Source organism: Mirounga leonina, unplaced genomic scaffold (genome assembly GCF_011800145.1).
Source record: "Mirounga leonina isolate KUSES-001 unplaced genomic scaffold, KU_Mleo_1.0 Mir_94, whole genome shotgun sequence".
In the NCBI taxonomy this organism is placed as follows: domain Eukaryota; kingdom Metazoa; phylum Chordata; class Mammalia; order Carnivora; family Phocidae; genus Mirounga; species Mirounga leonina.
This window is the reverse complement of record NW_023270855.1, coordinates 42818757-42846731: the sequence shown is the minus strand read 5'-3', so window position 1 is coordinate 42846731 and position 27975 is coordinate 42818757. Positions and strand designations below refer to the sequence as shown.

General features: G+C 51.7%; 1 protein-coding gene across 3 annotated transcripts; it reads left to right on the top strand.

Annotated features, from left to right (window-relative positions):
* The first annotated feature begins 5 nt into the window (after positions 1 to 5).
* PTPN23 (protein tyrosine phosphatase non-receptor type 23) lies at positions 6 to 27927 on the top strand. 3 transcript variants are annotated; one of them, XM_034998135.1, is made up of 25 exons: positions 6 to 184; positions 9289 to 9363; positions 19139 to 19266; positions 19517 to 19593; positions 20192 to 20241; positions 20401 to 20532; positions 20777 to 20857; positions 20939 to 21070; positions 21172 to 21219; positions 21585 to 21641; positions 21772 to 21830; positions 21976 to 22055; positions 22172 to 22286; positions 22379 to 22444; positions 22845 to 23011; positions 23262 to 23573; positions 23671 to 23825; positions 23929 to 24080; positions 24170 to 24349; positions 24434 to 26225; positions 26301 to 26485; positions 26570 to 26674; positions 26765 to 26903; positions 27022 to 27135; positions 27214 to 27927. In XM_034998135.1, the coding sequence occupies exons 1-25, from the start codon at positions 101 to 103 to the stop codon at positions 27691 to 27693; spliced, it is 4965 nt and encodes a 1654-aa protein (XP_034854026.1). In that variant the 5' UTR covers positions 6 to 100; the 3' UTR covers positions 27694 to 27927. The 3 variants fall into 3 exon arrangements, with proteins under 3 accessions (XP_034854026.1, XP_034854028.1, XP_034854027.1); XM_034998137.1 differs by having other exon boundaries at positions 30 to 184; positions 27439 to 27927; XM_034998136.1 differs by having other exon boundaries at positions 30 to 184; positions 22845 to 22990; positions 27214 to 27693.
* The last annotated feature ends 48 nt before the right edge of the window (positions 27928 to 27975 follow it).

Here is a 27975-nt window from a genome sequence, read left to right as displayed (position 1 = left end):
TTCCGGCGCGGAGGGGCGGGGCGCGCGGCTGAGGCAGCAGCTGAGGCAGCCGCTGGGGCGGCTAGGGGAGCGGCCGGGTGGCCGTCGGGCGCTGGCCGCCATGGAGGCCGTGCCCCGCATGCCCATGATCTGGCTGGACCTGAAGGAGGCCGGTGACTTCCTCTTTCAGCCGGCCGTGAAGAAAGTAAGTGCTTCCCCCACTGCCTCCACCTCTCCCGCGTAGCGCCGTCTGCCAGCGCGTGACGCCCCCTGCGCGTCCATCATCTCCCTAGGCCTGGTCGCAGGGTCGGGTGAGGCCAGGAGGGGCCTCCGCTGGATTTCCTCAGCCTGGGCCACCCTTTGCAGACAGTCCTGTCCCCTCCTCGCCCGCTCGGGGCTAGCACCCACAGTCTCGTCGAAATCCGCTTCCCGACTTCTGCTCCGGGCCGTCCACGGTTCCCACCGAGGCACCGCACTTCCTCGGTGTGACGCTTGGGACCTAGTTCTGCTCCGCCCCTCCTCCACGCCGGGACCGCCCCGCGGGGAAGGTGGGCGGCCCTGGCCGTCTCGTTGACCTGTGCCCTAGGACCCTCCTGGGACGGACGCTGGGGATGTGGCTCAGTGTGTGTGTTTTAAAGGTGGAAGCCAGAGGAATGCCTGACCTCTGCGACTGGGGTCTCTCTGACAGTTGGTGCAGTTCTCTCTGGTCTCTTAAGAAGAGCCGTATTCCGGAGCCCCCTTGGACCAAAAGATACGGTTCCTTGTCATTTTTGGAAGGGTTACTGCTTTTCTTAACCGCCCGGAGGATATAAACAGTGTTGTAGCTCCTGGGGAAACCTTAGCAGTCGTTGTGTTGAACCTTCAGTTGGACAGGGGAGACAGGCAAGTCTGGTGGTGATGGAGGCAAGGGACCTCTGTGGGGACGTCAGGTGGGGCTGGCACAGAGAGAGGCCAGGTGTGTTGAATGAGCATAGGGTGCCCTCCGCGACAGCCCCTAGGTGGGGAGGGCCACCTAGGAGCATTGGGTCAGAGCAGGAGTGAACAGGAACTACCAGGTCGTTGCAGGTTGGCATCCTTGTGGTTTTAGTAGAGCACCTGCCAAAGTCAGTCCCAGGTAATCTAGATGGTGCACCACTCAGCAGGGTACTCAAGGGATCCGAGAAAGAAAATAGGTTTGGAAGTAGTTCCCCCATTAAGCTGTCTCCCTTCCTTTCTTTATCCTGCCACTGCCTTAGTTCAGACACTAATGATTTGTATTCCTTTGATTCCATCCTTAAACTAAACCTCTTTGGGCATTTGTTTCCTCATTTGTGAATACAGGAAATTAGATTAATCTAAAACTTAAGACTTGTGTTACCTCTTCTCCAGACTTTGGTCTTCTCTCCATCTACTCTTTCATACAAGTACAGTTCGATGAGTCTTTCTAAAGCACAACAAAACTCCTTTGTTTTCTAGTTCAGCCCTAACCCATTTAGAGTTCTCCCTGACCAACCCCAGCCCTTTCAGTATTTTTTGAGGGCCCAGGGTATGCTTGGTCTATGTTTTTTTTTTTTTTTTTAAGATTTTATTTATTTATTTTGACAGAGAGAGACACAGCGAGAGAGGGAACACAAGCAGGGGGAGTGGGAGAGGGAGAAGCAGGCTTCCCGCTGAAGGGCTCAATCCTAGGATCCTGGGACCATGACCCGAGCTGAAGGCAGACGCTTAACGACTGAGCCACCCAGGCGCCTCAATTGATCTATGTATTTCTGATACAGATTCTGTTCACAGTCAGCCATTTGCTGTTCTCTTGACATTCTCTGTATGTTTGCTCTTCTGTGCCTTTGGTTGTAGAATTCCTCCCACCCAGAAGAGCGGTCTTGTTTGTCCTGTGGGATGGGACCCTTCTTTAATTTCTGTATATTGGTTCTGTCCCTCTTTCAAGGTCCAATTTAAGTTCTTTCTCTTCCAAAAGCATTCTTTAATCTTTCCACCTAGGTTAATCTTTCTCTTCTCGGAATCCCTTTTTCCATTCTTTTCCTGGTGTTAGTATGTGTGCTATGTTTTAACTCCCCTATTCAATTCTAGGTGACCTGAAAAGCATCTCCATGTTCCTTGAGGCCTAGCGGGGTCTTCTCTACATAGTTGGCATTCAGGAAAATGTTTCTGAAATAACTGAATGACATTTGAGAAAGAATTTAGACATGGTGACCATAAATTTATGGAAGTTAGTGGTAAAATCTTAACCCAGAAAATCCTAGGAGATATTTTTGTTTGAACTTAGCCTTTGATACTCTGGTCACTCTTACCTAACCAACAAGGTTTTATGTGAGTCATGACTTCTCTGGAAGCCTCTCTGAGCCTCCCTGACAGTAGTTGCTCATTAGCCATTTAGCCTGAGGTGGTATCAGATGCTGAAGAAACTCTTCATTTCCTAGACATCAGCTCTTTTTCTTTGTTTCCTGTTCTTTGGGTTGGGAAAGATACTGCCACTTATTTGATAGGTTAAGATTGTGGCATGTATTTGCATGAACCCACCGAAAAGGAATAGCAGCCTGTGGGTAGGCTGGGCTTGCGAATGCCCAACTCCTTCCAGGTACCCTGGAACTCTTCCTGCAGGACACTGCAGAAGCCAGTTCAGCCTGGGAAGTCTTCCTGACCTGGACTCCTCTCCCCAACCCTAGAACCCCTACTCTGTCTCTGCCACTCACTCATACCATTGTCCTCTTCTACCCTTTTTCTCAGCCATGGGAACCTTCACCATTGACCTGGAGCTGAGAGGTACAATTTAATTTAGGATACTGGGGTAAAAATGGGTTCTCTTGAGGTCAACCTGTTGAGCACTGTTACCTTGGTAATACAGGTGAATAAGAGACAATTTTTTTTTTCTTTCATGGAGTTCAGTTTAGTAGAGGAAATTTATTTATTTTTATTTATTTATTTATTTATTTAAAGACTTTATTTGTCAGAGAGAGAGAGAGAGCACAAGCCGGGGGAGCGGCGGGCAGAGGGAGAGGGAGAAGCAAGCTCCCTGCCTAGCAAGGAGCCCGATGCGGGACTCGATCCCAGGACCCCGGGATCATGACCTGAGCTGAAGGCAGACGCTTAATGACTGAGCCACCCAGGCGCCCTAGTAGAGGAAATTTAAAAATTAAATGGCAGTATCACTGGAAGAGTATGTGCACAGTGTACAGAAGTACCAGCCTAAGGAAGGGCCATCAGAGAAGGCTTGGTGGGCTTTGAAGGATGAATAGGAGTCTTCCAGATAGCTAAAGGGTTTCTTTCTTTGTAAGGCCTGGGCTGTTGAAAAGACCTTTCATAACGGTTAGTATTGGTTTTTGCTCCTGATGGACGTGCCTTCAATTAGGGAGTAACGTGAAATAAGAGCCAGGAATGGGGCGCCCGGGTGGCTCAGTCGTTAAGTGTCTGCCTTCGGCTCAGGTCATGATCCCAGGGTCCTGGGATCGAGCCCCGCATTGGGCTCCCCGCTCAGTGGGAAACCTGCTTCTCCCTCTCCCACTCCCCCTGCTTGTGTGCCTTCTCTTACTGTGTCTCTCTCTGTCAAATAAATAAATAGAATCTTAAAAAAAAGAAAAAAAGAAAGAAAGAAGAGCCAGGAAAACAGCAAGCTGGTTTGGAACTGGAGTGCCAAGCTTTAGGTTGGGATACTGGGGCCCACATAATTTTCTGGTGGGAAAATGCTTCTGTCTCTGCACTTTCTTACCCTGTGCTTTGGAGCTCAGAGTGCTGACTCACTGGAAACTGATGAAGGCTGACTTGTACTCTTCATCACTGAGTGATTTGGTGACAAGTGTTGGTATTTGAAGCTGTTTTCTCTTCTGGTCCCAAACACCTGCCCTTAATCAACTTCCCTAGAGCTTAAGTCAAGCTCACCTGGACTTAAGTGTTAACATCCATCTCTGATCCAGTTATTGAACAAATAGTTATTGAGTGACTGTACATGCCAGCCTTGGGAACTCAGGGCTGTATGTAATGACAAAAATCCCTGCTTTCATGGAGCTTATCTTTTGATGATCCACATAGTAACCCTTCCTCAAGGGCATATGTATCATGTGGTAGCTGCCCTGTCAACTGGGTGGCTTCTTGGCCTCTCCCCTCCTGCCACTCTGGCTTGGATTGATCTCTGAATCTCCACTTTTCCACCAGGTTCCTTCAGAGAAACTTTTGCCTGCTATTCAAGGCCTGCCACCACTTGGCTTCAGCCTGCCTTTCTCTAATTCATTCCCCCAGGCCTCTCCTGTAGGAATGGTCAGCCTCTTCTCCTTCCACATCTGGTCATTGTTCTTGCTCTGGTTCTTGCTGGAATTTCTTTTTTCCCATTCATTACTCAGGTTGAACCATATGTCCTCAGGCCCCCTTTAGCTGCCTGGCTGTTGTACCACACTCCTCCAAATTCAGACAGGTCTTAGCGCTCAGTTGACCTGCGCCACAGAGTGCACACTCTTATTACCTCTTCTTACAGTTTATCTTTTTTTTTAATTTTAAAAATTTATTTATTTGACAGAGATCGAGAGAGAGCACAAGTAGGCAGAACAGCAGGCAGAGAGAGGGAGAAGCAGACTCCCCGCAGAGCAGGGAACCCCCCCCAACGTGGGGCTCGATTCCAGGACCCTGGGATCATGACTTGAGCTGAAGGCAGCCGATTAACCAGCTGAGCCACCCAGGTACCCCGTCTTACAGTTCATCTTATTCACTTGTAGGTAGAGCCTGGTTTTTAGGTTTGTGGAAATTTTCTCCCTCTTCTTGATTTCCCATGGGTAGCTGACTCCTTTGAAATACTTGCCACATACCCAGAAAAGGAGATGACCAGAGGCCTAAAAGGGGACCCTGCCTCCTCAGCAGTGAGGAGCATGGGACATTGCCAGTTATCTCTGGTGGTGACCTGTGTTTTCTCTTATCACAGATTTGGAGTCACCGAACCTGTCTGCCCAGTTGTGTTTTACAGCAGAATGGCTCCAGGAGCAGATGACGTGCATTGTCCAGTTCATTCTCTCTGACTTTAGTCTCGTACACCAAAAACCTGTATCCATTTCACTCCAGATTTTTTCCTTTACTCGTGGCGTAATAAATACTTGTGTGTGGAGACTGCTTCACAACTGTTGGTTGAATGACCTAGTCTAGTTCTAGCACCTGCCAGGAGATGTAACTTGAGTTGTCCTTGCTGGTGTTGTTTAGAAGAGATGTGGAGAGATAATCCTTGAGTGTAGGGCTAGGTGTTAGAGTAGGCGAGGATGAAGGACTCTTCTCATCCTCGCTGCTGTTAGCCTGTAATTTGGTTTTAGGCTTGCTGACATCAAGGGGCAATAAAACTTTTTCTGAATAAAATTAATCTCATTTGAAATTCAGTAGCAAAGCATATATTGTATTTATTAACAGTCCTGTATGTGGGACTTAGTTTTATTTGTGTTCCATGGACCAGCCCAAGGAATGCCTCATATTTAAGTAAATCCTGCAAGTGGGGAAAAAAGAAATAAGTGTATGGTGAACAAAGGTAACGTTAACACATGTGATGCCTTTTATTCTCTTTTTTTCTTGGATTGCTGCTTTAATTAGCACCATGAAATTCCAAGATGTTATGTCAAATTAAGAGCAAAAGCTAAACACCCCACCACCTGGTGGAGAGGGGGGACCCATACACGGAAAAGTGAGAACATGCTAATAGAAGAGAAAGTGACAAAATGGAATATCCCTGGGTCAGGAGTCAGGAAACCTGGCTTGGGGTTCTAGCACTGCCATTGCTAATCTCTGGTTCCCATTTTTCCAATCTGTAAAAGAATGTCAGGATCTAGGATGAATATTTCCAGTGATCTCATCTACCTACAAAATTCTGTGCCATTTGTTGCTCAGTAAAAGAGTAGTATCATGGGGGGCGCCTGGGTGGCTCAGTCGTTAAGCGTCTGCCTTCGGCTCAGGTCATGATCCCAGGGTCCTGGGATCGAGCCCTGCATCGGGCTCCCTGCTCAGCGGGAAGCCTCCTTCTCCCTCTCCCACTCCCCCTGCTTGTGTTCCCTCTCTCGCTGTGTCTCTCTCTGTCAAATAAATACATAAAATCTTAAAAAAAAAAAAAAGAGTAGTATCATGGAAATAGCATAGTCTTTGGAATCAAGACAGACCTTGATTTAGGTCCCATCTCTTCCACTTAATTGCTAGGTGACCTTCAGCTGCTACAAATGATTACATAATTAATCTGGTCCTCATTTTCCTCTTCTGTAAGATGGAAATACTATACCTCATAAGCTTGTGAGAATCAAGAATTAATGCCTGTGAGTCCCTATTAGAGGTCTTGACATCATATACATATTTCTCTCTGGAAATGGCCTTTCCATTCTCTTAGTATTTTGCACTTGTAACTCCTTCCTTTCCTTTTTTATTTTCCCCCCAGTGGCTCTGGTCCCTGGACATGCTCTCAATTAACATAGACATGTCTATAGGTCTTTTTGTTCCCTCAGGAAAGGATCTCCAGCTGCCCCAGAGCCTCCGCAGGCTCTGGAGGTTCTCTGGTGCTCTCAACCCTAACTGGCTGTTAGTTGTGTAAGTGCACTGGGGTCCTTTTGTTGCCTTCTAGTTTCTTGCTCCTGGTCTATGGTGGCAGGGTCCAAGGTCTACCTGCTGCTGGGCCTTCCCTCTCAGGCTCTTTCAGGAGCTTCGGATACTGACCAGACTCTGTTCTGAGCTCTGCAACTCTAAAGAGTTTGATTTCACTGTATTTTTGTGTTCTCTCTTTGTGTGTGTTTTTATATACATACACACACATACATATACACATGTGCATATGTATATATCCCATGAAGCTTTGAAAGTAAGTTGTACACATCTCAGCACATCCTAAGAGTAAGGACATTTCTCCTGTATAACCATATTATCATCACACATAAGAAAATCCACAAAAATTTTCTACTATAATTTTTTTTTTAGATTTTATTTATTTATTTGACAGAGAGAGACACAGCGAGAGAAGGAACACAAGCAGGGGGAGTGGGAGAGGGAGAAGCAGGCCCCCTGCGGAGCAGGGAGCCCGATGCGGGGCTCGATCCCAGGACTCTGGGATCATGACCTGAGTGGAAGACAGACGCTTAACGACTGAGCCACCCAGGCGCCCCTCTACTCTAATTTTTATTAAAATTTCACATATTGTCCCCGAAGCATTTTTTTAAAGATTTTATTTTTAAGTAATCTCTACACCCAACGTGGGGCTTGAACTCATACAACCCTGAGATCAAGAGTCACAGGTTCTATCCACTGAGTCAGCCAAGTGCCCCCCCAAAAATATTTTTATGACTTTCCCCCCAAATTCAGATTCAGTCAAGGTTCCCATATTGTATTTTGTTCTGTTTCTTTAATCTTTTAAAATCTAGGCTAGTCTTCTCTTTACCCCCACCCCCATGACACTGATTTTTTTCAGAGACTGGGTTAACTGTTGGGCAAAATGTTCCATCTTTGGACTTTTCTTAAGTGTCTTCTTTTAGTATTTTCAGTTTGTTCATCCATCCTCTGCATTTCCTGTAAATGCAACCATTTGTTAAGTATCTAACACATCTAATAAGGTCTCAACCATTCCCGATGCACTCATTGTTTGGTGCGGGTTGGAGGGGTGTCACTGGCATGACCCTGCCGCTGTGCCAGGCACAGTCTGGTGAAGGCATGTTTAGAATGTAGGGAGAGCAGCAGCTAGAGTTCAGGGAAGTGACATCTCAGCTGAGTCTTAATAGAGAAGAGGGGACACCATGTGAACAGCATTGAGACCTGAGAGCAGCAGTTCCACAGGACTGTTGGCTGGGGGTCCCCGGGAGTTGCTAGAAGACAGTCCTTGAAGGCTGCTGGGGGCAACTGTGAGGGGCCGTGAACTCTGTGCCTAGGAGATTACCTTTGCCTTTGAGGCTTTGGGGAGCCATTGTTGCACATCCTTTTCAGATTACAATTTTTCTCTTTAGATTGCAACTCATTTCTCATAATCTCACTATCCTGAGAAAAGTGTGTTTGGGTTTTTTTCCCCAGATGTGTGTGTGTTTCAGAAGGCTTTGAAGTCAGGAGTGACCGTGGATTTTGCTAGAAAGAGAACTCTGCCCCTAGGTAAGGGGTAGATTTGAAGGGGTGACAAGAGGATAGAGAAGAGAGCTCATGGACACATGGGACTTGCAGGAGGTAAAACCAGCAGAAGAGGTCAGAGTTGGAGGTTTGGGAATGTGACTGGTTGATGCTGAAATAAGCTTGGCCGGAGCCTCCCCTCTGCCTGTCCCACCAGGGCAGGTAGGAGCTGTCACATGGCCTTCCAGGTTCCCATGTGGCTAGTGCCCCAGCTGTGTGGCAAAGGTTCTGGGAAGGGACCTCAGAACAGTTCCGTGGGCCACAGACGTGGTGTGAGTGTGCTGCTGGACAGAGCAGGCCCCCTCTTTTCAGCCTTTTGAGCTTCCTTCTCCACCTCACAACCTTGGTTCGGGCCTTAGGGAACCTGTGAGGGGGGCATCAGTGCCCTTGGTGTTTGTGGAATGGGTACATCTGCTCCCCTCCCCCGCCCCGATTGCTAACTCAGGCAGCAGGAGCCGCAGCAGGTGTAGTTCAGCGGCCTTAGTCTGTTGATCTTAGGTGAACAAGGGGTCTTCTGGTCCAGGCTGTGCCTCCAGACTGATGAGTGCGTTCATTTCCGAGAGAGGCAGCTCCTGAGGCGGTGAGTGCTGTTGTGGCCAGGCATGCCAGTCCCCTCTCTGATGTGAGTACGGACTTTTCCTTCTCCTCTCTCTCCGGATCGTTCCCATCACACACCTGTAGGCCTTTCTTCAAGGTGAGGACAGTGTAAATCATTTCTACTGTGGTGCCCTTTCCTAGCCAGGGGGGCTGGTGAAGAAGGCTTTGCACTCCCACTCTTGTTTGGTATCTTCTGCCTACATTTGTTGTTGGGTTAGGATTATGGTTGTGATCCCAGAACGCAGCAAGGTCCAGTCCTTGATGGAGGCTTGAATTTGTGGCCTATTTTGGGATGCTCGGTAGGATCCCGTTTCAGACAGCTAAGTTCCCCAGCTTCCTGAGCTGCCAGAGTCCTGGACTTTACAGGGAGGGCTGCAGCCTGGTGAAGACCACTCAGGGTGTTCACGTAGGGTCGTCCAGTCGTACTTTCTATTTTGCTCAAAGGTAGAGGCTCCCATGGTTAGCATCTTAGTGCTGCCCCGTTGTTGAGGTAGAGTTTCCAGTGGTCCAGCAGATATGCTCGTGGTTGTGGATCTAGACTGCCAAGGACTCGGCAGAAGTGAGAGCAGGGGAGCGTCCTGTATTCATGGTTTACATTGTTCTCTCTCTCTCTCTCCCTCTCTCTAGTTTGTCCTAAAAAATTATGGAGAGAACCCAGAAGCCTACAATGAGGAACTGAAGAAGCTGGAATTGCTCAGACAGGTAGGAGGATAGTATTTTTACGCACTTGTGAACAGGACAGTTTGGATAGGGAGGTAAAGAAACCACCTGGAACTGTGTTCTTATTTTAATTTAATATTTTTTCCTCTTTAAAAGCAGCAAAGTTAATGATAGAAAAGTTTGAAAATGCTAAAAAGCAAAAAAAACCTTAATCCTTCTCACAAATTTTTGTGTATGTATATTATAATTTTATATATAATTGACTCTTGAACAACGCAGGTTTGAACTGTGTGGGCCCACTTATATGCTTGTTTTGTATAGTACAGTACTGTAAATGTATTTTCCTTATGATTTCTTTAACATTTCCTTTTCTATAGCTTACTTTATTATAAGAATACAATATATAATATGTATAACATACAAAATGTGTATTAATTGACTATGTTACCAGTGAGGCTTCTGGCCATCAGTAGGCTATTAGTGGTTAAGTGTTTGGGAAGTCAAAAATTATAGTGGAATTTTGACTGCGTGGGGGGTCAGCACCCTTAACCCCACACTGTTCAAGTGTCAACTGTGTATACTGTATAAAAACACGGTAGGAGGGCGCCTGGGTGGCTCAGTTGGTTAAGCGACTGCCTTCGGCTCAGGTCATGATCCTGGAGTCCCTGGATCGAGTCCCGAATCAGGCTCCCTGCTCAGTGGGGAGTCTGCTTCTCCCTCTGACCCTCCCCCCTCTCATGTGATCTCTCTCATTTCTCTCAAATAAATAAATAAAATCTTAAAAAAAAAAAAAACAACACGGTAGGATCCTACACTGCCTATATAGCTTATGTAGTCTGCTTTTTTCATTTAATGTATTGTGGATTTGTTTCTGTATCAATGAACATAGAACCATAGTATTTGTAATGTCCTGTGATCATTCCATGACACTGTGATTTAATCAGTCTGGTCTCAGAGAACATTCAGTTATTTCAGTGTTTTCACCGTGGTAAGTATAATCTGTGTCTGTGTGTACTTGGGCGCTGGGATTGTTTCTGTAGGAATTAGTGGGTGAACAGGATGCGCTTGCTCTCATTTCCACCCCCAGCACGTACATGCCTACTCGTGCTGTTACTCTGCAGTCCTGGCGCTCTGGGAGGTGAAAAGGGTATTTAATTTCAGTTTTCAGTTATTTGGTTAATCGTAAGGTTTCACAGTTGTTAATGTGTTATATATCTTCTTTTAGGACTTGCCAGTGTCTTTTGTCCATTTTTCTCTTCGAGTTCGATAGGCATACCTTGTGTTGTGCTTCGCTTTATTGCACTTCACAGATACGTGTGTGTTTGTTTTTAAAGATTTTAAGTAATCTCTGCACCCAGTGTGGGGCTCGGACCCACAGGCCCGAGATCAAGAGTCTCATGCTGCACCGACTGAGCCCGCCAGGTGCCCTAGATACTGCGGTTTTTACAAATTGAACGTTTGTGGCTGTCCCACATGGAGCAAGTCTGTTGGTGCCATTTGCCCGACAGCACTTGTTCATTTTATGTCTCTGTGTCACATTTTGGTAATTCTCACAATATTGCAGACTTTTTCATTATTATATTTGTTAGGGTGAGCTGTGGTCAGTGATTTTTGAGGTTACTATTGCAATTGTTTTGGGCACCAAAGACCCCATATAAGTGGGCAAATTTAATTGGTAAATGTTGGGTGTGTTCTGACTGCTGTACCGACCAGCTGTTCCCCGTCTTTCTCTCTTTCCTTGGGTCCCCCTATTCCCTAAGACACAACAGTATTGATATTAGGCCAATTAATAACCTTACAACAGTTTCTAGTGTTCAAGTGAAGAGTCCCACGTTTTCATTTTAAATCAAGCTGGAAATGATTAAGCTTAGTGAGGATGGCATGCCAAAAGCAGAGACAGGCTGAAAGGTAGGCCCCTTGCACCCATTAGCCAGGTTGTGAATGCAAAGGAAAAGTTCTTGAAGGAAGTTAAAAGTGTTACTCCAGTATGAGCACATGAATGGTAACAAAACCACATCAGCATTGGCTGATGTGGAAAAAGTTTGAGTGGTCTGGATAGAAGATCACACCAGCTACAACATTCCCTTAAGCCAAAGCCTAGCCCAGAGCAAGACCCTGACTCTCTCCAATTCTATGAAGGCTCTGAGGTGAGGAAGCTGCAGAAGGAAAGTCTGAAGCCAGCGGAGGTTGGTTCATGAGGTTTAAGGAAAGAAGCCGTCTCCCTAACATCAGAGTACAAGGTGAGGGGTGCCTGGGTGGTTCAGATGGATAAGCGTCTGCCTTTGGCTCAGGTCATGATCTCGGGGTCCTGGGATCGAGGCCTGCATCGGGCTCCCTGCTTAGCGGGGAGTCTGCTTCTCCCTCTCCCTCTGCCCCTCCCCCTGCTCATTCTCTCTCTCTCTCTCTCTTGCTTGCTCTCCCTCTCAAATAAGTAAATAAAATCTTTAAAAGAAAAAAAACTACAAGGTGAAGCAGCAGGTGCTGTTGGAGAAGCTACAGCAAGGGATCTAGAAGATAATTCATGAAGGTGGTTACCCCACACAACAGACTTTCAGTGTGGATGAAACCACCTTTATACTGGAGGAAGATACCATCCAGGACTTTCATAGCTAGAGAGAAGTCAATACCTGGCTTCAGAGCTTCAAAGACAGGCTGACTCTCTTGTTAGGAGCTAATGCAGCTGGTGACTGTTAAGTTGAAGCCAGTGCTCATTTACCATTCTGAAAATCCTAGGGCCCTGAAGAATTATGCTAAATCTGAGCTGTGCTCTAGAAATGGAAAAACAAAGTCCAGATGGCAGTACATGTGTTTACAACGTAGTTTACTAAATATTTTAAGGCTCCTATTAAGACCTACTGCTCAGGAAAAGAAGATTCCTTTCAAAATATGACTGCTCATTGACAATGCACATGGTCACCCAAGAGCAGTGATGGAAATGTACGAGATAAATGTTTCCATGCCTGTTAACACAGCATCCATTCTGCAGCCCATGGATCAAGGAGTCATTTTGACTTTCAGGCTTATTCCTTAAGAAATACATTTCATGGGGCACCTGGGTGGCTCAGTCGGCTAAGCGTCTGCCTTCAGCTCGGGTCATGATCCCAGGGTCCTGGGATCGAGCCCCGCGTCAGGCTCCCTGCTCAGCGGGAAGCCTGCTTCTCCTTCTCCCACTCCCCCTGCTTGTGTTCCCTCTCTCGCTGTCTCTCTCTATGTCAAATAAATAAATAAAATCTTTTAAAAAAATAAAAATACATTTCATGAAACTATAGCTGCATAGATGATGATTCCTCTGATGGATCTGGGCAAAGTCAGTTGAAAACCTTCTGGAAACGATTCACCATTCTAGATGCCATTAAGAACAATAGTGATTTATGGGAAGAGGTTAAAATGTCAACATGAACAGGAGTTTGGAAGAAGTGGATTCCAGCCCTGATGGAGGACTTTGAGGGATTCAAGACTTCAGTGGAGAAAGTCACCGCAGGTGGGTGAAAACAGCACGAGAACTAGAATGAGAAGTGGAGCCTGAAGATGGGACTGAATTGCTACAATCTCATGATAAAACTGGAATGGATGAGGAGTTGCTTCTTACGGATGAGCAAGGAAGAGTAGTTTCTTGAGCTGGAATCTACTCCTGGTGAAGGTGCTGTGAAGTTGTTAAAATGACAACAAAACATTTAGGGTATCACATAAACTTAGTTGATAAAGTAGCAGCAGGATTTGAGAAGACTGACTCCAATTTTTTTTTTTTTAAAGATTTTATTTTTTTATTTATTTGAGACAGAATGAGAGAGAGAGAGAGCTCATGAGAGGGCGGAGGGTCAGAGGGAGAAGCAGACTCCCCGCCAAGCGGGGAGTCCGATGCGGGACTCGATCCCGGGACTCCAGGATCATGATCTGAGCCGAAGGCAGTCGCCTAACCAACTGAGCCACCCAGGCGCCCCAAGACTGACTCCAATTTTGAAAGAAGCTCTACTGTGGGTAAAATGTTCTCAACCAGCATCACATGCTCCAGAGAGATTTCTGGATCATAAAAGGAAGAGCCAATCAATGGGGCAAACTTCATTGTTATCTTACTTAAGAAATTGCCACAGCTACCCCAGCCTTTATCGACCACCACCTTGATCAGTCATCAACATGGTGGCAAGACCCCCCACCAGCAAAAAGATTACTACTCACTGAAAGCTCAGATGATGGTTAGCATTTTTTAGCAATAAATTACCCTTTTTTTTTTTTTTAAAGATTTTATTTGACAGAGAGGGAGCAAGCACAAGCAGGGGGAGTGGCAGGCAGGGGAGAAGCAAGGCTCCCTACTGAGCAAGGAGCCCGATGTGGGATCACGACCAATCCAAAGGCAGATGCTTAACCGACTGAGCCACCCAGGGGCCCCTAAAAAGTACTTTTTAATTCAGGTATGGATGTTTAAAGATATAATGTTACTGCATTAATAGACTATAGTATAATATAAACATAACTTTAATATACACTGGGAAACCAAAAAATTCATTTTGACCCACTTTATTGTGGTCTGGATCTGAACCTGTGGTATCTCTGAGGTTTGCCTTTACTATTGTTCTTATTAATTTATAAGACTTATTCACACATTGGTATTGTTCCTTTGTCTTACATGATGCAAATATTTTCAGTTCATTGTTGGTGTTTTTTTTGGTTTCTGTTTTTATTTTTTTAAGTAGCCTCCACACCCAGCGTGGAGCCCAATGTGGGGTTTGAACTTAAAACAGCCTTGAGATAAAGACCTGAGCTGAGATCAAGAGTCGGACACTTAACTGAGCCACCCAGGAGCCCCATATCATGGTTTTTGTTATGTTTTTAATGAAGACTTTTCAAATTTTACATATAAATGTTTAAGTCAGGTCCATCTCATCATTCCTTTTACCTACCTTTGCTATGCACTGAGAAAAAAACTTCGTCACCTAAATAAAATGTAAGCAGTTACTGATGTTCTTCTAGTACTTGTGCTATTTGATTTTTACTTAAACCTTTATATAGCATTTATTTAAGTATATGATAGGTGAGGGAAGGCTCGAGCTTTAACTTCCTCTCTATACTTTTTGTTTTTGGAAACACTCCTGTGTTGAATTCTTACATACACTTTAGGTCTATTCAAAATTCCCTCTTCTCTTCTACCATCTACAGGTCCACGGTATTTTTTTTTTTTTTTTAAGATTTTAATTAATTAGAGTGAGAAAGAGAAAGAAAGAGAGTGGGGAGGATCAGAGGGAGAAGCAGACTCCCTGCTGAGCAGAGAGCCCAATGTGGAACCCGATCCTGGGACTCTGGGATCATGACCTGAGCCAAAGGCAGACGCTTAACTGAATGAGCCACCCAGGCACCCAGGTCCACAGTATTTTAAGTATTATCTATTGTACATTTTTCTATCTGGTAAGACTAATTCCTGATAATAACTTCTTTTTTAAGTTTTCCATGGTTATTCTCACATGAATATTTCTCAGATGAACTTAGAATCTTTTTGTCAAGTTCTGCAAAATAGCATTGGGAATTTTGTGAGCTTATAAAACTTACGGATTGATGAGATAGAATTAATATGTTTATGAGGTTGCTGTTCTCTGCATTTCTTCATATATATATATATTTTTTCAGGTTTCTCAGTAAAGTTTTCTTCATAGACATTTTCTTCTTTACACGTATCTTGTTGAGTTCATTTCCAGACTTTTTATTGTTGTTGCTATTATTGAGTGTCCTTCCCCCTCTTTTACATTTTCCACCTGTTGCAGTTGGCGCAGAGAAAAGCAGTTGAGCAATTTATTTTGTTTTTTGGGGTTTTTTGTTTATTATTTACTTTTAATTAATCTCTACCTCCACTGTGGGGCTCGAACTCGTGACCCCGAGATCAGGAGTTACACTCCTCAGACTGAGCCAGTCAGGCACCCTGAGCAATTTATTTTGATAATTGTCTTCTTTTGGATGGTATTTGAGCTCATTTTCTTGGGTTTTCCAAGTTACTCGCGTCGTACCATATACACATTATGATTATGCCTTCTTTCCAGTGGTTGTACTCCTTATATTCTTGGAATCGGCAGACATTTCCGGAGCATTGTTAGTAATTGTGAGAATGACCTGATTCTGGTGTTGAGGTGTCAGCTTGGAGCGCAGCGCTGGCCACGGTGCTGATGTCAGGGTGTCAGGTGGCTTGTGTCTGCATGTGGGGGTGCAGCGGCCCCTCGTCTCCGTGCGGCTCGCTCTCCTAGCGGCGGCGGGGGGGGGGGGGGTGGGGCTCTGCACGTGCACTCACTTTGTGTTCTCATCAATTAACAGGTCATAAAAGCTATACAAAACCTGGCAAATAAGGGGTGCCTGGGTGGCTCAGTCGTTAAGTGTCTGCCTTCGGCTCAGGTCATGATCCCAGGGTTCTGGGATCGAGCCCCGCATCGGGCTCCCTGCTCGGCGGGAAGCCTGCTTCTCCCTCTCCCACTCCCCCTGCTTGTGTTCCTGCTCTCACTATCTCGCTCTCTGTCAAATAAATAAAATCTTTAAAAAAAAAAAAAAAAAAACCTGGCAAATAAGAGAAATACAAAGAACAAAACAATCGTGCCCAGAGAGAGTCATTGTGATTTTACACATTTCATTTTTATTTAAAAAGCCCAAAGTTAAAATAACATTGCCAAAGCACTATAGACTAAATCATTTTAATTGTTAAAAGATTCGCTTAAATTTTATTATGTTTCTAACCTTTCTTGACCTGTGCCCCTTAGCAATAAACAATGAGCAATAACCAAATGCTGTTTCTGTAATTAATATTAGGAAAGCATTTTTTCCCATTTTTAAAATAAAAATGACATAATATTGAATAATTTCATCTCAACTCTAGCTGGGGCAAAGCATGATCCCCAAACAAAGAGAACTAAGAGGAGCTCTTTTTTTTAAGATTTTATTTATTTATTCATGAGAGACAGAGAGAGAGGCAGAGGGAGAAGCAGGCTCCCAAGGAGCAGGGAGCCCGATGCGGGACTCGATCCCAGGACCCTGGGATCATGACCTGAGCCGAAGCAGACGCTCAACCATCTGAGCCACCCAGGCGCCCTAAGAGGAGCTCTTTATCTGTCCTCTTCATATACTGTTCCAGTCATGCTTTATTCATTCCCTTAGCAAACACGCATGGAGGGCTCTCTGAATCTCAGGTACTCGTCTAGGCACTGTGGCTTCAGCAGTGAACAAAACAAAGTTCCTGTGGCATCATGTGACGTTCTAAATAAGATTCCTTGAGCAGAGCTGCCCTGGTGCGGCACCGCCAGCATTAGGCTAAGCTTCCAGTGGCAGGGAAGAGGGCAGAGGAGCCAAATCCTGGGGGGGAAAAAAAGATGCCCAGTGAAAGAGAGTCTTCATGAGGGATCCAGGAAGTGTGATGCTGGAGTGGGGGTTTCATTTGGCAGTTTAGAGTGAGGCCTTCATACTTCCACGTGACTTACTAATGCCTCCCCCAGCCTCCTGAGGTGGTGGTGTGGTCCCAGCCATCCATACGGTGGCTCACCAGAGACACAGTTAGTGGAGTAACAGGTATGGGAACCAGATCTAGAAGATTTGACATAGGCTCAGTTCTTAAGCAAGAAGCTATTGTACTGCCTACAGCATTGGGGAGACAGTGTTACCAAGGCCAAGTGCCAGTTTGCTTATTTTACTTTGGAAAAGTTGGCCCAAGAGTTTCAACAGTGGAAGGCTCCAATTAAGGGAGCTACATAGGAGTCCACTGCAGATCCTTTTTTTTTTTTTTAAATATTTATTTATTTGAGAGAGAGAGCGGGGGAGTGGGGCAGAGGGAGAGAGAGAGAGTATGCATGTGTGGGGGGACAGGGACAACAGGAGAGAGAGCTCGGGATGGAGGACTGGCAGAGGGGAGAATCTCAAGCAGACTCTGCACTGAGTGCGGAGCCCAACTCAGGGCTTGATCCCACAACCCTGAGATCATGATCTGAGCTGAAACCGAGACTCCGATGCTCAACTGACTGACCCACCCAGGCGCCCCTTGGAAATGGAAGCCAGATAAAACTTGGGGAGCTGCAGGCAATCCTCTTTTCACGATCTGGCCTGTTTCCTCATCTGTAAAGCAGGGGCTGGAAGAGTTGTCTCTAAGAAGACCTTCCAGTTGCAACTGTGAGATAAATTCTTGATTTATAGGGCATAAAGCTGGCAGGCACGGTGAGAGGCTTGTTGTGGGGGTGGGAGTGGCGTGGTCTCAGAGCTTCCTTACCACTCTGCTGTTCGTTCAGCTAGGCTCATCCTAGTTCCTCCCCATGCAGGGCCATGCAAGGATGGTGGGGTGCTGTGGTTCTCTCCAGCAGGTGGGGTGAGGGTGGGCACAGTGCTTCTAGCCCGTCCCTTCTTTGTTTTGTGTACCTGCTTCTTGGAGAGGATGTTGTCTGTTCTTGTGTTTGAGCACAGGGTTCATCTGCTTTGTTTATTTCCCCCAAATGGGAATAGCTTTATTGTTTTTTTATAAAAAGCAAAAGTGGGGGGGGTGAGGTAATTGGGTGATGGGCATTAAGGAAGGCACGTGGTGTAATGAGCCCTGGGTGTTATATGCAACTGATGAATCACTGAACTCTGCCTCTGAAACTAATACACTAGATGTTAATTGAGTTTAAATTAAAAAAAAATTTTTTTTAAATAGGAAAAAAGTAGAAGTGTTTGATATAAAGAGTAAACTATATAAAGAATTAAATATATGTCTCCATATGTATATACAGAATAGGATAAGTTACTTAAACCCTGTTACCCAGTGGTAATCACTTAACATTTTGGTGTATAACCTAGAATCTTTTATCTTTGTGTAGTTGACTAGTTGGCTGTCGGTATCTATACGATTTTACATAAATGAAATCATACCGCTCATCTGTTACCTTTTTTTTTTGGCTCAATAAATATGTCATGAACATCTAAACATAGTAGAGACTTCAGTCTTTGTGGCTGTATTTTCTTTTGTGGGTAGTCTTGACATAATTTATTTAAACAGTCCTCTTTAGTGGAAATTTTGGTGGCATCCAGTATTTGACCCTCTTTTTTTTTTTTTTTTAAGATTTTATTTATTTATTTGACAGAGAGAGACACATCGAGAGAGGGAACACAAGCAGGGGAAGTGGGAGAGGGAGAAGCAGGCCTCCCGCAGAGCAGTGAGCCCGATGTGGGGCTCGATCCGGGACCCTGGAATCATGACCTGAGCCGAAGGCAGATGCTTAACCGACTGAGCCACCCAGGCGCCCCTGACCCTCTTAATAATACTGTGATAAATATCCTTGTATGCTCACCATGCATTTGCTTTTCTGGGTGTCTTTTATTACTGTGTGTTTTAGATACAGAACTGTGGGCCACCATCAGGTACATGAACATTTTTTTTTTTTTTTAAGATTTTGTTTATTTATTTGAGAGAGAGAGAATGAGAGAGAGAGAACACATGAGAGGGGGTAGGGTCAGAGGACGATGCAGACTCCCCGCCGAGCAGGGAGCCCGATGCGGGACTCGATCCAGGGACTCCAGGATCATGACCTGAGCCGAAGGCAGTCGCTTAACCAACTGAGCCACCCAGGCGCCCCATACATGAACATTTTTAATGCCTGTTGTAAAACTGCCTTCTGGAAAGGTGGGACTGACTCAGCCAGCCAGCCGTGGCTGGTCGGGTGGTTGTTGAACAGCTGTAGGCATAGCTGTGGGCTTTCTCTGGATCCCTTGGAGTGTGCAGTCTGCTAGCTCAGATGCAGATTTCTTTCTTGGGCCTCTGTGGGTAGACAGACCTGCCTGTACTCTACCCCAAGTGATGGCAGGCCTGCTTCTCCCATCTGCCCCCCAGAACGCTGTCCGTGTCCCACGGGACTTTGAGGGCTGCAGTGTCCTCCGCAAGTACCTAGGCCAGCTCCACTACCTGCAGAGTCGGGTCCCCATGGGCTCGGGCCAGGAGGCCGCCGTTCCTGTCACCTGGTGAGAGCTGGCAGGCAGGGCTGGGGGGCAGCCCGGAGGGTGCCTGGGGCAGCCCAGTGTGTTTGGATGGTGGGGAGGCCCCCTTCCCTTCCCCAACCCCCTCCCCTCTTGCTGCCAAGGATGGGGAGTGGCTTGGTGTGGTCTCCATGGGCCTCCCTCTGACCCACACTGGGGTGGCTGGTCCTCTCACCTGGTCTCAAGGCCCTGGCCAGCTCCTTCCCTTAAGACAAAGGGGGTGGCATGTCTGCAGGACTGAGATCTTCTCTGGCAAGTCTGTGGCCCATGAGGACATCAAGTATGAGCAGGCCTGCATTCTCTACAACCTCGGTGAGCTGCCTAACCCTTTCCCCATGGCCCTACCTCCCAGCTCTGCCAACCCAGGATCTCAGCTCAGCAGAAGGTCACAAAGGCAGTGGGTTCAGGGACAGAAGACCCCTGGATTCTGACCCTTCACAGCCTTCCCCATAGTTTTGCCAGCACCTCTTTTCTGGGCCATGGGCAGCCACCCTGCTGGGGAGAAGCTCTGCTGGGCTGGCTGCCACATGGTGTTGCTGCTGTGTGCTCTGGCCAGGAGCGGTGACCGCTCTTCTTTGACTGGACAGCTCTGACCCCCCTAATGGCTTTGGGCTGTTCAGTCGAGAGAACAAGACTGGCCTCAACTAGCCCTGCCATCAACCCTGATGACTTAGCCTCACTGTGGCTCGAGGGAGAAGCCTGGGGAGCCTGAGTCCTGTGTAGGCATCCCTGGGCCCTCAAGACCGGACCTTTGGCTGGGTGCTCTGGATGGGAGTTTCCCCTTCTGGGTGTCCTTGGACCAACTGCCCCAGTTCTCAGACCCTGTCTTCCTGATCCTGTGACAACACGGCCCCTCTGCCTTAACGCTCGACAAAGGCTAGCTCTGACACCATGTCCTCTGACTCCCCAGGGGCGCTGCACTCCATGTTGGGGGCCATGGACAAGCGGGTGTCTGAGGAGGTGAGGAGGGGAGGGTCAGTGGGTGGGACACAGGACATAACCAGGGAGGGGGGCTAAGTGTTCTTTGACTCCAGGGTTTTCATCCTGTCCTGTGGGAGTGGACACGGGCAGCTCTCTGGCTCTGCCTCTGGCCATCGTCGTCGTCCTCTTCCCTCCCAGGGCATGAAGGTCTCCTGTACTCATTTCCAATGTGCAGCAGGCGCCTTTGCCTACCTGCGTGAGCACTTCCCTCATGCCTACAGCGTGGATATGAGTCGCCAGATCCTCACCCTCAACGTCAACCTCATGCTGGTGAGGAGGTGCCCTTGTTGGGGCCCAGTTCAATGCAGGGGAGGGGACAGCCAGCGCTGGATCCTGGACCAGGCCCTGTGCACATGGCAGTGGGGCCTTGGCTTTGATCTTTTGAGCCCCAGGTGGATCAGAGCAGGACGGTGCTTCTTGGAGTAGTGAAGGCGGGAGGAGAGAGGACAGGGGAAGGGATCTCTCTGTGTTCCCTCTGATGGGAAGGGTAAGATCTCTGCATTTGTCCGCCCAGGGCCAGGCTCAGGAGTGCCTTCTGGAGAAGTCAATGTTGGACAACAGGAAGAGCTTTCTGGTGGCCCGCATCAGTGCACAGGTAGGGGCAGGGGTGGATGGTGGCCCTCGAGGGACTGAGAGCAAGCCTTTCGTTTACTCATGACCCCATCCTGGCCCCCAGGTGGTGGATTACTACAAGGAGGCATGCCGGGCCTTGGAGAACCCTGACACTGCTTCCCTGCTGGGCCGGATCCAGAAGGACTGGAAGAAGCTTGTCCAGATGAAGATCTACTACTTTGCAGCTGTGGCTCATGTGCGAGCACCGTGACCGCCGGGCCAGGCCGGGGGGCGGGGGGGGCCCTGGCAGCCACAGCTTGGGAAATAAGTAGGGGCGTCTCTTCTTTCTTACCCCAGCTGCACATGGGGAAGCAGGCCGAGGAGCAACAGAAGTTCGGTGAGCGGGTGAGTGAGCTGTGGCAGGGAGGGGTTCAGACTGATTCCAGCCTTGTTCACGAGGTGCTAGAGGGGACCCTTCCCTTACAGGAGAGGGGAGGCTCTCCTCACCGTCCCTCACACCCACATCCTTGGCCATCCCCCCGGCTGCAGGCCTGGGGTTTCTTGTGTGTTGTCCCACCTGCTTCACTTTCATCCCCAGTGGGGACGGCTGGTGGGAGGTGGATCTGTAAGATGGAGCCGGCTGGGCTGATGGCAGGCTGCTTCCTCGGCTTCTGGTCTTCGAGTGGGTCACCTCATGGCCAGGCAGGGCTTAATGGGGTGGCAGAAGGAGGGGGAGGGATGGACCGGGCTCTGCCTACTGCCCCTTGTAGGTCGCATACTTCCAGAGTGCCCTGGACAAGCTCAATGAAGCCATCAAGTTGGCCAAGGTAAAGCTGAGGAAGAGCCTGGCTGTCCCTCAGAGCCCTGAGGGAACCCAGAGTAAGCCCGCTGGGGCCGAGGGTTGTCCTGGCACTGGCTTAGATTGGTGCTGAGCCCCCTCCCGTCCCTATCCCACAGGGCCAACCTGACACGGTGCAGGACGCACTGCGCTTCACCATGGACGTCATTGGGGGGAAGTGAGTCTGTGGGGCTGGGGGTGGCCTTGGTTCCTTCTTGTTGGGAAGGGTCTTGGTTCTCTACCTGCATCGTTGGGAGGAAGCCACCAGTAGCTAAGAGCAGTGGCCTCATTGCTGGACTCTCCACTTCCCCTTCTGACCCCAGGTACAATTCTGCCAAAAAGGACAATGACTTTATCTACCACGAGGCTGTCCCAGCACTGGACACCCTTCAGCCTGTAAAAGGTCTGGAGCTGAGGGGAGGCTGAGGGTCAGGGGAGGGCATGAAGTTGGGAGAATAGGAGAGAGGCAGCCTCGAGGCTTGTGTGGGCCTGGTTTCCACTGTGCTTCCTCTCTCCCAGGCGCCCCCTTGGTGAAGCCCTTACCAGTGAACCCCACAGACCCCGCTGTTACAGGCCCTGACATCTTTGCCAAACTGGTACCCATGGCTGCTCATGAAGCCTCGTCGCTATACAGGTGGGCGGGAGGGGCTGGCCCTGTTCTTAGCACAGATGGGGTTGGGAGGTCTCAAGACGTAGCTTCCGGCAACTGCTTTGTCACTTTGGCAGTGAGGAGAAGGCCAAGCTGCTTCGGGAGGTGATGGCCAAGATTGAGGACAAGAACGAGGTCCTGGAGTGAGTGCAGGGCTGGAGGGGGGAGTGGGTGGGGGGGGGAACGCAGCAGATCAACGCGGGGTCCCCAAGGCTGCTTCCAACAAGGAGAGGAAGAGTGAATGTCCTCTTGCATCAGGTTCCCTAGCTCTGCCTTCCTGCCCATGGTCTTGGGTGCTAGATTTATAGGGGGGCAGTCACCTGGCTTGGGAGGGCGATGTTCCTCTGTCCCATTGTTTTCAGCAGTGCCCCAGGTGCGTTCTCTGGGGCCAGGTCAAACCTTCATTGGTGGAGGTCAGGATGCTTCTCTGCCTTTGCTAGGATCTCAGAGCTGGTTTCAGTTGTGGGGGCTCACCCTCGCAAGAGGAGGGAGAGTTGGTCAGCACCCACCCGGTCCTGTTGTCCGTTCCTCCCCACCCCGCAGTCAGTTCATGGATTCAATGCAGCTGGACCCTGAGACCGTGGACAACCTTGATGCGTACAGCCACATCCCACCCCAGCTCATGGAGAAGTGTGCGGCTCTCAGCGTCCGGCCCGACACCGTCAGGAACCTTGTCCAGTCCATGCAGGGTGAGCAAGGGGGAGAAGCAGGTGGGTGACGGAAGTCCTCTGCGGCGGCCTTCTCTGTGTCCCCTGTTCACCGAGGACGGAGGTTGTGCAAGCACCCACCCTCACGCCTCCGTGGATCCCCGCACCCTGCGTCTGCCCTGCTCGGTGAGCCTGGGGCCACACACCAGCCCTTGGCCGTGTGGGTGGTTCTGTCTGCCCGGGGAAGGGCGCAAGTTGGGTGCCTGGTGTGGCTGCCTCAGGAGCCGTTCCCTTCCTGCAAACACCCCCCCAGTACTGTCAGGTGTGTTCACGGATGTGGAGGCCTCCCTGAAGGACATCAGGGAGCTGCTGGAAGAGGACGAGCTGCTGGAGCAGAAGCTGCAGGAGACCCTGGGCCAGGCCGGGGCCAGCCTGGCGGGTTCCAAGGCAGAGCTGGCCGAGGTGAGGCGAGACTGGGCTAAGTACATGGAGGTCCACGAGAAGGCCTCCTTCACCAACAGCGAGCTGCACCGGGCCATGAATCTGCACGTGGGCAACCTGCGCCTGCTCAGTGGGCCACTGGACCAGGTCCGGGCTGCCCTGCCCACGCCAGCCCTCACCCCGGGTGAGCCCCCCACACCCACCCCCGTCCCCGGTCCCATGCCCGTGGGAAGGGAGGTGGGGCCGGAGGCTCTGGTCTCACCGACCACTGCTGCTCCCAGAGGACAAGGCTGTGCTGCAGAACCTGAAGCGCATCCTGGCCAAGGTGCAGGAGATGCGGGACCAGCGCGTGTCCCTGGAGCAGCAGCTGCGGGAGCTTATCCAGAAGGATGACATCACGGCCTCGCTGGTTACGGCGGACCACTCCGACATGAAGGTGGGGTTGGTGAGCCGGGGACGGTCTCAGACTCTGGGCTCCACCCTCAAGTGGCGAGGCCCTGAGTGTCTGTCCCCCCACGCCCTGCGCCCTCCTCCCTCAGAAGCTGTTTGAGGAGCAGCTGAAGAAGTATGACCAGCTGAGGGTATACCTGGAGCAGAACCTGGCAGCCCAGGACAACGTCCTCCGGGCGCTGACAGAGGCCAACGTGCAGTACGCGGCCGTGCGGCGGGTGCTCGGTGAACTGGACCACAAGTCAGTGTCTGGCCCTGCGCTCTGGCCCAGACTCCCGCCCGGAGCTCGGCGTGGCTCCTCACCTTCTGCTGGCCTTTCCCCCCCCCCAGGTGGAACTCCACGCTCCAGACCCTGGTGGCCTCCTACGAAGCCTATGAGGACCTGATGAAGAAGTCCCAGGAGGGCAAGGACTTCTATGCGGACCTGGAGAGCAAGGTGGCTGCTCTCCTGGAACGAGCCCAGGCCACCTGCCAGGCCCGCGAGGCGGCCCGCCAGCAGCTCCTGGACAGGTGGGTGCGGCCTCGGGGCAGCTGCGGCCCAGACCCAGGCTTGGCTGCCGGGGGTGCGGCTCCACTCCTTCCTGTGTTCCCCAGGGAGCTGAAGAAGAAGCCGCCCCCGCGGCCCACCGCCCCGAAGCCGCTGCTGCCCCGGAGGGAGGAGGGGGAGACAGTGGAGACGGGAGACCTGCCCGAGGAGCTGCGCAGCCTGCCTCCCGACATGGTGGCCGGCTCACGGCCACCCGACACCTACTTGGGAACTGCCGCCCCACTCCCGTTTCCTCCCAGCCCCTTCCCCGGTTCTGCGGGCCCAGGACCCCACTATCTCTCAGGTCCCTTACCTCCTGGTACCTACTCGGGCCCCACCCAGGTGTTGCAGCCCAGGGCCCCCCAGGCCCCAGGTCACCCTGCAATGGCCATGGCCCCTGGACCTGCCCTCTACCCAGCCCCTGCGTACACACCGGAGCTGGGCCTCATGCCCCGATCCTCCCCACAGCATGGTGTGGTGAGCAGCCCCTATGGGGGGGTAGGGCCCTCCCCGCCAGTTGCAGGTTTGCCCTCAGCCCCACCTCCCCAGTTCTCGGGCCCTGAGATGGCCATGGGGGTTCGGCCAGCCACCACCACGGTAGATAGTGTCCAGGCCCCCATCTCCAGCCACACGGCACCACGGCCAAACCCCAGCCCTGCCCCTCCCCAGCCCTGCTTCCCAGTGCCCCCACCACAGCCGCAGCTGCTGCCCGCGCCCTACAGCTACCCTGTGGGGGCCAAGCCCCCCCTCACAGCTCCCCCTGCCCAGCACCACTTTCCTCCTGGGATTCCCCCGGGTTTTCCAGCCCCCAGGGTTGGGCCCCAGCCCCAGCCCCAGCCCCAGCCCCATCCCCATCCCACAGGAGTGGTGTTTGGGCCCCAGCCCCCCCAGCAGCCCCTTCCACTCCAGCATCCGAACCTCTTCCCACCCCAGGCTCCAGGGCGGGTCCCCCCCCAGCCCCCCTACCCCTTCGCTCCTCAGCCTGCTGTCCTGGGACAGCCAGCGCCACCCATGCACACCCCTCTCTACCCAGGCCCTTCTCAGGACCCTCTGCCCCCCCCCTCAGGGGCTCTGCCCTTCCCCAGCCCCGGGCCGCCTCAGTCTCCCCATCCCACCCTGGCGTATGGTCCTGCCCCTTCCCCCAGGCCCCTGTGCCCCCCGGCAGCCCCTCTCTCCATTCGAGGTCCTTCACCTGCTGGCCAGCCCACCCCAAACCCCCACCTGGTGCCTTCACCCGCCCCGTCACCAGGGCCCGGCCCAGCACCGCCTCGGCCCCCTGCCGCAGAGCCGCCCCCATGCGTGCGCCGGGGCACTGCGGCTGCAGACCTGCTGTCTTCCAGCCCGGAGAGTCAGCACGGAGGCACGCAGCCCCCCGGGGGTGGGCAGCCCCTGCTGCAGCCTACAAAGGTGGACGCGGCCGAGGGCCGCCGGCCACAAGCCCTGCGGCTGATCGAGCGGGACCCCTACGAGCACCCCGAGAGGCTGCAGCAGTTGCAGCGGGAGCTGGAGGCCTTTCGAGGCCAGCTGGGGGATGCAGGGGCCCTGGACGCCGTGTGGCGAGAGCTGCAGGACGCCCAGGAACACGACGCCCGCGGCCGGTCCATCGCCATCGCCCGCTGCTACTCCCTGAAGAACCGGCACCAGGACGTCATGCCCTACGACAGTAACCGCGTGGTGCTGCGCTCGGGCAAGGACGACTACATCAACGCCAGCCGCGTGGAGGGGCTCTCGCCCTACTGCCCGCCCCTGGTGGCCACCCAGGCGCCGCTGCCCGGCACGGCTGCGGACTTCTGGCTCATGGTGCATGAGCAGAAGGTGTCGGTCATCGTCATGCTGGTGTCTGAGGCCGAGATGGAGAAGGTGAGAGGGGGAGGGGGCTGCCCAGAAGGGACCCTGGAAGAGCAGCCCTAACTGCCTCGCCTCTTGGTCCCTCAGCAAAAGGTGGCGCGCTATTTCCCCACCGAGAGGGGCCAGCCCATGGTGCACGGCGCCCTGAGCCTGGCGCTGAGCAGCGTCCGGGCCACCGAGACCCACGTGGAGCGGGTACTGAGCCTGCAGTTCCGGGACCAGAGCCTCAAGCGCTCGCTCGTGCACCTCCATTTCCCCACTTGGCCTGAGTTGTGCGTCTGCTGTCCCGGCGGGGGGGGGGGGGGGTAGGGGCATCCGCTGAGGTCGGCCTCACGGCTCCCGCCCGCACCCCGCAGAGGCCTGCCAGACAGCCCCGGCAACCTGCTGCGCTTCATCCAGGAGGTGCACGCGCACTGCCTGCACCAGCGGCCCTTGCACACGCCTGTCATCGTGCACTGCAGGTATGGCCCGGGCGGGGAGCGGCCGCACGCCCCCACGGGTCCCACGGGTCCTCGGGCCTGGGCCCTGCTTACGCCCCCTTCCTGCCGCAGCTCTGGGGTGGGCCGCACGGGAGCCTTCGCGCTGCTCTACGCCGCCGTGCAGGAGGTGGAGGCTGGCAACGGGATCCCCGAGCTGCCTCGGCTGGTGCGACGCATGCGGCAGCAGAGGAAGCACATGCTGCAGGAGAAAGTGAGGGTCGGGCGGGGCGGGGCGGGGGGGGCGGGCGGGGGGGTGGTGCTGGGAGGGGCCCTCCACGCTGGGGCCAGGGAGGCCCTGCCCTGCTGACCAAGCCGAGGGCCCTGTCCAGCTGCACCTCAGATTCTGCCACGAGGCGGTGGTGAGACACGTGGAACAGGTCCTGCAGCGCCACGGCATGCCCCCTCCGGGCAGACCATCGGCTGGCACAAGCATCAGCCAGAAGGTGAGGAAGGAGCCTCGGGCGCTGGTGGGGTCAGCCCCAGCCTCGTGGACCGGTTTCCACCCACTCCTGTCTTCCCAGAATCACCTTCCTCAGGACTCCCAGGACCTGGTTCTTGGCGGGGATGTGCCGATCAGCTCCATCCAGGCCACCATTGCCAAGCTCAGCATCCGGCCTCCCGGGGCCCTGGATTCCCCAGCCGCCAGCCTCCCAAGCCCCGTAGAGCCCCCGGGCCTGCCACCAGCCAGCCTCCCGGAGTCCACTCAGCTCCCGTCCTCCCCCCCACCCCCTGTCTCTCCACCCCAGCCCGAGGCCCCCCAGCCTGAGGAGGAACAGCCAGTACCTGAGGCCCCCAGCCTGGGGCCCCCCTCCTCCTCCCTGGAGCTGTTGGCCTCCCTAACTCCCGAGGCCTTCTCTCTGGACAACTCTCTGCGAGGAAAGCAGCGGATGAGCAAGCAGAACTTTCTGCAGGCCCATAATGGGCAGGGTCTGCGGGCTGCCCGGCCCAGTGATGACCCCCTCAGCCTCCTGGATCCGCTCTGGACACTCAACAAGACCTGAATAGGCTTTGCCTGCCCGGTCCTTACACTACATCATCTCCCGCACCGGTCTGCCCACCCTAGCAGGGCCTCTCCGGCCGGCCGGTCTCTTACTCCCATTCCTGCTGCCTTCAGCCCTACCTGGCCCAGCCCGCACCCCTGTGGGGTGGAGATGCCTCGCGGGCCTTGGGTCAGGTTCTGCTCCTTTGTGGGACCTGACATTTTTCAGCTCTTTGCTATTAAAGTAATAAACCAACCTGTTGTGGCCGGTGTCTGCCCGTTGCTGCCTTAGGGAGGGGGCCTG